This window comes from Narcine bancroftii, unplaced genomic scaffold (assembly GCF_036971445.1).
Source record: "Narcine bancroftii isolate sNarBan1 unplaced genomic scaffold, sNarBan1.hap1 Scaffold_242, whole genome shotgun sequence".
NCBI classification, from domain to species: Eukaryota; Metazoa; Chordata; class Chondrichthyes; order Torpediniformes; family Narcinidae; genus Narcine; species Narcine bancroftii.
The window spans coordinates 354,265-362,324 of NW_027211977.1; the positions used below are offsets into that span (position 1 = coordinate 354,265).

An 8,060-nucleotide genomic window follows, 5' to 3' on the forward strand; every position below is an offset into this window, starting at 1 on the left:
AGCCACACATTCATTTTTCTTAACCTTCCATTTTTGTCCTCAGTTGCACTTGGCACAGGTCGCAAACCAGAGATCACCACCCTGGCTGTCCTATTTCTTAGTTTCTGTCCTAGCTCTCTGTAATCCTTTTTCAGTACTTCCTCCTTTTTATCTATGTCATTGGTACCCACATGTACCAAGACATCAGGCTGTTCGCCTTCCCCTTTTAGAATACCCTGGACCCGATTTGAGATATCCCGCACCCTTGCACCAGGGAGGCAGCACACCATGCGGGCATACCTATCTGGCTCACAGAATCTCCTGTCTGTATTTCTGACAATGGAGTCCCCAATGACCACTGCATTCCTCTTTACCTTTTGGTCCACCATGCCAGGCTCAGTGCCAGCGACCTGGTCACTGCTGCCAGCTTCTGACAGGTCATCTCCCTCAACAGCATCCAACAAAATATACCTGTTACTGAGAGGGATATTCACAGGTGTGCTCTCCATTTTCCTGGTATTTTTCTTCCCTCCCCTGACAATTACCCACTTACCTGACACATCTGGTCTTGGGGTAACTATGTCCCTGAAAGTTGAATCTATCAACTCCTCACTCTCCCACAGCCGTAGGTCCTCAAGTTGGACATGGAGAGGCTATTTCCTTTCAGAAAGGGGGAGATATAAATGACAGGATGTGAGTTAAGTTATGGGCAAAAGTTTCGAGGAGATATGGTGGGGGGGGGGAAGGGGTGTGTGGAACGAGCTTCCGGACAAAGTGGCGGAGGCAGGCTCATTATGAGCATTTAAGGAGAAGTTGGATATGTACATGGATGGGAAAGGATACGGGTTGAGTGTAGGTCAGTGGGGTGAGGTGGGAAAAAGTGTTGGGCCTGTTTGGCCTGTTTCTGTGCTGTCATTGTTAATGTGTCGCCACCATGCCACACCCTCAGCGATGAGAACTTGTTGGGGTGGGGGGGGGGGGGGGTCAGGCAGCATCCACTGCGTGTGAGAAGTACCACTCAATGTTTGGAGGAAACCCTCCCATACCCAAGGAGGACGTAGAAACCCTTTAACAGCACAGCTTCTGGGGAGTGTGGTGGAGCGGAAGGATGAGGTGGAGTGTTATGGAGCGGAAAGATGAGAGGGAGTGTGGTGGAGTGGAGGATGTGGGGTAGTGTGGCGGAGCGGAGGGATCCGGGAGTACATCTCTCCTTTGAATGTGGTGTCACAGGTGGACAATAAGGTTTTTGTCACGTTGTCCTTCATTGGTGTCGAGCGTAAAAATGAGTTGGTATTTTTGAAATCCTCAAACATGGTGGTGAGGCTCTGTTTTGAGGATTTGGTTCTGATCTGGTAACTTTGCTGCAGGAAAGGGCAGCAAGAAGATTGGCGAGGAGGTAGCCGGAATTGGGCAAGGGATGTTTGAGCAGGCAGTGGGCTCTGTTCTTTGGGGCAGAGGAGGGGAATCAGTAACCAGAGGACAACGGGTTGGGGTCGGTGGGGGAAGAGATGGCAGTGGGTGGATGGAACGGGCTGCTGGAGGAGGGGTTGAGGCTGGAATCATTGTAACGCTTAGGAGGCATTGGGACAGATCCGTGGATAGGACGGGTTTGGAGGGACGTGGGGCAGGTGGACCAGTGGGGGTGGACATTAGGATGGATCGGTGGATGGGACAGGTTTAGGAAGTCATGGGCCAGGTGGGGCCATTGTGGGTGGGACATTGGGATGGATCGGTGGATGGGATGGATTTGGTGGGTCACGGGCAGGTGGGATATTTTGGGACAAGGGCGGAAAACATTAGTGGGAGTGTAATTTCACTGGGCAATGTTCTCCTGTTGCAGGTCAATGGGATAAAGACCCACCTGCCCGTCAGCCTCAATGATGGGCAGGTGACCCTGTATGAAAGTGGGGTGTCAGTCACCATCGAGACTGACTTTTACCTGCGGGTTTCCTATGACTGGAATCACCACCTGGTGGTCGAGGTCAGCAGCCTGCATTCTGGGAACGTGTGTGGCTTGTGCGGCAATTACAATGGGGATCGCTCCGATGACTTCAGGACGCCCAAGGGAACGGTGGCAAGCGGCCCCTCAGATTTCGGCAAGAGCTGGAAGGTGCCGGACAGAGACACCAAGTGTCGAGACGACTGTGAAGGCGGGTGCGCCCTCTGCAGAGCCCAGCTGCGGAAGAGGTACGAGGGGCCGCAGTCCTGTGGTCTGATCACCCTGAAGCAAGGCCCATTTCGGGACTTGCCATGCTAAGGTGAACCCCAAGCCCTACCTGGATGGCTGCGTCTTCGACGTGTGCCTGTCTGGAGGTGTCCACGACCTCCTGTGCCAGGCACTGAAGGCCTACGCTGAGATGTGCCATGCTGCTGGGGTCCGCGTGATCGGCTGGAGAACCACCGCCAATTGCCGTGAGTCCCTGGGTGATGCCTGGTGGAAGTGGGAGAAGGGGGTGGCATTGTGATGGACGGGCTGGGCGGGAGGTGAAGGTTATCAGAGGGAGAGTGGGTTTGGATTGGGAGGGGGCGGTTGGTAGGGAGACGGGGCGATGGGGGAGACAGGAGAGTGGCAGGAGGGGAGGGAAATGGTGGGGGGGAGATGGGAGAGCAGCAGGGTGGTGGGAATGGCAGAGGCAGGGAGACAGACGTTTGGAGACCCCCTCTTTTCCCTCCCCCCTGCAGCCCTCTACCCTCCTGTTCCCCCTATCCCCTCTTCCATCACCCCTGCATCCTCCACCGTCCCACCCCCCTCCTTCCTCTACCCTCCTCCCTCCCTCTCCTGTTCCCCCTCTTCCCTCTCCCTCCCCCTCCTGCAGCCCCCACTCCTGCAGCCCCCCATCAACCCTCCTCTTCCCTCCATCCCTCTCCCCTCCTGCATCCCCCACCTTCCCTCCCTCTCCTGTTCTCCCCTTTCCTCTTCCCTCTACCCCCTCTTCCTGCCCTCCTCCATATTTCTCCCCTCCTGCATCCCCCACTGTCCTCACCCCCTCCTGTTCACCAATCTCTCTCCCCTCTTGCATTCCCCACTGTCCCCCCCTCCTCCATCCTGTCCCCCCTCCAACCCTCTCCCCTCCTGCATCCCCCCACGTCTCTCCCCGCTCCTCCCTCTGTCCCTTCACTGTTCCTCATGAGGCAGGTGGGGGTGACTGGCAGACCTGGGAGGAGGGGATGTTGGATTGGGAGGGGTGAGGGGAGGGAACAGGACCCCTTCACCCCCCCCCTCCACCCAGACACCCACTCCCCCCTCACTCATTTCTCCCTCCATCCCCGTAGCCCTCACTTGCCCGTGAGAACAGCCACTACGAGGCATGCGGGAACGCCTGCCCCCGCAGCTGCGCGGACCCCTTGGGGAATGCTCCCTGCCGCCGGGACTGCGTGGAGACCTGTGCCTGTGACCCAGGCTATGTGCGGAACTCCGGCCAATGCGTCCCGGCCTCGCGCTGCGGCTGCCTACATGAAGGCCGCTACTATGAGCCCGGCGAAACGTTCTGGAAGGACGCGGAGTGCCGGACATGGTGCCAGTGCCACCCGCTGTCCAGGAAGGTTTCAGTGCTCCAAGAGCAAGTGCGGTAACAAGGAGAGGTGCGCCGTCCGGCGTGGTGTGCGAGGCTGCCAGCCCACTGCCTACGCCACGTGCTCTGCCTCCGGGGACCCTCACTACCACACCTTCGACGGGGTCAACTACAACTTCCAGGGGACCTGCATCTACACGCTGTCCCGGCTGTGTGCCAACGGCACGGGGCTGGTGCCCTACGACGTGCGAGTGCAGAACGAGAACCGTGGCAATCGGCGCGTCTCCTACACCAGGCAGGTGTGGGTCACCGTGCACGGACAGACCATCTCCATGAGCAGAGTGCATGCAGGCAGAGTGACGGTAGGTGTGGGCTCCGTGATGGGCTGGGGGCGGGGGTGAACTTGGGCTCCGTGTCACGGGGTACGCGCGGTTCCTGGTCTCCTTACCCCGCACCAGGAGCACCGTGCACAGTTGCCGGTCTCCGTACCCCGCACCGGGAGCACCGTGCACAGTTTGCCGGTCTCCGTATCCCGCACCGGGGAGCACCGTGCACAGTTCCCGGTCTCCGTACCCCGCACAGGGAGCACCGTGCACAGTTCCCCGGTCTCCGTACCCCGCACCGGGAGCACCGTGCATAGTTCCCCGGTCTCCGTACCCCGCGTCAGGAGCACCGTGCACAGTTGCCGGTCTCCATATCCCAAGTGATGGGTGGGTGAACTGAGGTGGTTCATTGAGGCTGAAGCTCACACCTCTCTTTACTCCCTTCTCCCTCCCTCCCTCGACCCATTCCCCCTTCCCCTCCTCCAGGTGGATGGTGAGCTGACCAACCTGCCCGTACCGGTCAGCAGGGGGTGCGTTTCGGGTCCGGCCGATGGCGGGAGGCGGTGCGGCGCTGTGGGTGGGCGAGGGCCTGCGTGTGACGTACGACGGCGCAGCCGTGTAACGGTGCGCGTGTCCACTGCCTACGCTGGCGCCGTGTGCGGCCTGTGCGGCAACTTGGATGGCCAGCGTGAGGATGAGGACAGTCTGAGCAGGTGGCAACTACGCCCGGCTGCACGGACAGTCAAGATGACGGCAGTGAGGAGATATGCGGCCCCCAGGCACAGCTGCCCCTCCCCGGCACCTCAGCCTGCGGCATCCTTGTGCAGGAGGACGGCCCGTTCCGCCTCTGCCTCCCCAACCTGCCGCCTGACGCCCACCACCGCGACTGCCTGTTCGACGCGTGCCGTTACCATGGACACGCCACCGCTGTGTGCCAGGCCGTGGAGAGCTACGCCCAGGCTTGCCAGGATGCTGGGCTCACCGTGCTGCCATGGCGCAGTGCTGACCTCTGCCGTGAGTGGGGGTGGGGGTGAGGAGGGTGTGTGTGGGGGAAGGGGAGAGATGAGGAGAGTGGGGGTAGGGAGTGTGGGGGAATGGGTGGGGGTTTTGTGGTGGGGAAAAGGCATGAGGTGGGGGAAGGGATGGGGGTGTGAGGAGGGTGGGGGAGGGTGGGTGTAGGGATAAGGGAGTGGTGGGGAGGTGTCGAGGGGGTGGGGTGGGAGAGAGAAGGCAGTATGTTTGGGGAAGGAGGTGGCGAAGCTGAATCGGAGGGGTTGGGAAGGAAGTGTGCAGGTTTAGGTGGCTGCGTGGTGGGGAGGGAGATGCAGTACCTACACAGCAGCCTGACTATCCCCCCCCTCTCTCTCTCTCCCCCCCCCCACAGCCCTTCCCTGTCCCCCCCACAGCCACTATGAGGCATGCGGCCCGGGTTGTCGGCCTACCTGCGGGGAGGCGCTGGACCCTGACGAATGTGAGCTGCCATGCGCAGAGGGCTGCCAGTGTGACGAGGGCTATGCGCTGAGTGGGCAGCGCTGCGTGGCCCTGGTGGACTGCGGCTGCCTGCACACGGGCCGCTACTATCGGACAGGCCAGCACTTCTACCGGGGGACCCGGTGCGAGGACCGGTGTGTGTGCCTTGCTGGCGGGACGGTAGCATGTGGTGAAGGTGGCTGCGGACTGCACGAGGCATGCAGGATGGTGGACAACGTGCTGGGCTGCCAGCCAGAGGGGCAGGCAAGCTGCCAGGCAGCCGGAGACCCCCACTACAGATCTTTTGATGGCCGGCGCTTCGACTTCCAGGGGACCTGCGCCTATGTGCTGGCCCGCACGCCCCAAAATGAGAGCACCCTGCCTGCCTTTGCCGTGCATGTGGTCAACCAGCCATATGGTGCCCAGGGCAGGGTGTCAGTGACCCGGGCCGTGGAGGTGGTGGTGGGCCAAGTGAGGCTGCGCTTGGAGCAAGGGTTGCCTTGGAAGGTCAAGGTGAGGGGCCTGTGTCTGGCGAGTGAAACCCCCATCCCCTCGCCACCATCCCTGTCCCCCCCGCCTCGCCCCGTCGCCCCGCCCCGTCCCCCCTCCCCCGAATCCAGTTCACTACTTCACCATAAATCCCAAGTGTCTGAACCTTCCTGTCACCTCCCACGTGAAACCTTGTCAGAGGCCTTACTAACATCCACGTAGACAACATCCACAGCCTTTCCCTCATCAATGTTCCTGGTAACCTCCTCGAAAAACTCTAAGGTTGGTAAAACACGACCCATTGTGCACAAAGTCATGTGGACTATCCCGAATCAGTCCCTGGCTATCCAAATAATTGTACATCTGATCTCTTAGAACACCTTCCAATAATTTACCTACCACTGATGTCAGGTTCACAGGCCTGTAATTTCCAGGGTTACTTTTGAAACCTTTTTTAAAGACTGTGAGCTCCCCTCCAATCCTCTGGCACCTCACCCGTGGCTAAGGACATTTTAAATATTTCTGCCCGAGCCCCTGTAATTTCTACACAGGCCTCCCTCAAGTTCCAGGGGACTATCTCATCAGGCCCTGAAGATTTATCCACCCTTATTTGCTTTAAGACAGCGATCACTTCCTCCTCTTTTATCTGTGTCGGTTCCATGACCTCACTGCTCGTTTTCTTCACTTCTCTCGACTCTGTGCCCATTTGCTGAGTGAAAACTGATGAACAAAAAACCATTTAAAATCTCCCTTCTCTTTGGTTCCACACAAAGCCGACCACTGATCTTCAATGGGACCAGTTTTGTCCCTGACTGTCCTTTTGCTCTTAATACACCTGTAGAAACCCATGGGATTTTCCTTCGCATTGTCTGCCGAAGCAAACTTTTAACCTTCCTGATTTCTGTCTTGAGCTTTTTCTTGCATTTTTTTAAGACACTTCAAGTACCTCATTTGCTCCGTGTTGCATGTACCTGTTATCCACCTCTCTCTTCTCCCGAACCAGATCTCCAATCTCCTTCGAAAGCCAAGGTTCCCTGTGCCTGCAAACCTCACCTTTAATCCCGACAGGAACGTAGAAACTCTGTGCAACATTTCACCTTGAAGGTCCTCCACACGTCCTGGCCCAAATACAACTTATCCCAGAACACACATTCTAGACCAGTGGATCTCAACCTTCCTCTTCCCACTCACATCCCACGTTCAGTCATCCTTTGCCCGTCGGTGCTCTGTGATTAGTCAGGGGTTGCTTAAGGTGGAATGTGGGTGGAAAGAGAAAGGTTCAAAAGCCAATGTTTTAATCATCCCGAATTGACTTGTTGTGTACACGGGTTCCGAACTCCAAAGCAAATGACCATTTTTCTCAAGCAAAAGACTTCAGTCACAATCGGGTCAAGAGAAGCGATTCTCAATCTTCCCCTCCCACTCACATCCCACCCTTAGGCAATCCCGATAGCCTCGGGATGACTTAAAGTGGGAAGAGAAAGGTTGAGAACCATCTCGATCCTTTCTCGCTTCCTTAAAATTGACCTTCCTCCAATTTAGGATCTCAACCCGAGGCCTATCCTTCTCCATAATTAACTTGTATTAACATGATCACTGGACCCAAAACGTTCTCCGACACATACTTCTGCAACCCGTCCTGTTTCGTTCTCGAATAGGAGATCCAGTTTCGCACTCTCCCTCTAGCTGGTACCTCCATATCTTGATTTAGAAAACTTTCCCGAACCCATTTGACCATCTACAAGCTGTCCAGCCCTTTTAGTGTGGGAGTCCCAGTCAATATGTGGAAGGTTTAAAATTACAACAGCTCTCTGCTGATTTGCTCCTCCAATTCTCGCTGACTATTGGGGGAGGGGGTGGGTTCTATAATATGACCTCACGAGTGTGGTCACACCTTTCCTGATCCCTATTCTGTCGCAGCGATTTTGGAGGGTAGGAGAAAACCCACATGCAAACTCAGTGCTGGGGTCGAACCTGAGACACTAATGCTGTAACAGTGTCCCGCTGGCTGTTAATGCTAAACGGAGCTTCCCCACCTTTGCAGCTGAATGGGGTACTCACCAACCTGCCCCTGACTCTGGATGAAGGTTGGCTGCGGGCATTCCAGCACGGGCGCGAGGCGGTGATCCAGACGGACTTTGGCCTGAAGGTCACCTATGACCTGGTATACCGGTTAGTGGTCACGGTCCCCGGCTCCTACCGGGGCAGGATGCAGGGCCTGTGTGGCGACTTCAACGGCCAGACAGATGACGACTTCATGACGCCGGGCGGTTCGGTGACCATGGAA

At 57.4% G+C, this 8,060-nt stretch overlaps 3 protein-coding genes across 3 annotated transcripts in view; all 3 read left to right on the forward strand.

The window, feature by feature from the left end:
• Positions 1–3,340, forward strand: part of LOC138750731 (IgGFc-binding protein-like) — a 26,838-nt gene extending 23,498 nt beyond the window's left edge. The window contains exons 5-6 of the mRNA XM_069912849.1: positions 1,820–2,391; positions 3,253–3,340. Coding sequence (XP_069768950.1) covers positions 1,820–2,236 — 417 coding nt within the window. The 3' untranslated portion in view covers positions 2,237–2,391; positions 3,253–3,340. The remainder of the gene's footprint in view (positions 1–1,819; positions 2,392–3,252) is intronic.
• On the forward strand, positions 2,337–4,516 carry LOC138750722 (zonadhesin-like; the record flags this gene model as incomplete). The annotated part of the gene is given in 5 exon segments (XM_069912833.1): positions 2,337–2,419; positions 2,796–2,880; positions 3,253–3,516; positions 3,518–3,853; positions 4,301–4,516. Coding segments are annotated over 5 exon segments (984 nt in total), but the record flags the coding sequence as incomplete, so codon positions are not given.
• Positions 4,517–4,518: 2 nt separating this feature from the next.
• On the forward strand, positions 4,519–8,057 carry LOC138750723 (IgGFc-binding protein-like; the record flags this gene model as incomplete). The annotated part of the gene is made up of 3 exons (XM_069912834.1): positions 4,519–4,828; positions 5,199–5,797; positions 7,818–8,057. Coding segments are annotated over 3 exons (1,149 nt in total), but the record flags the coding sequence as incomplete, so codon positions are not given.
• Between the last annotated feature and the right edge of the window lie 3 nt (positions 8,058–8,060).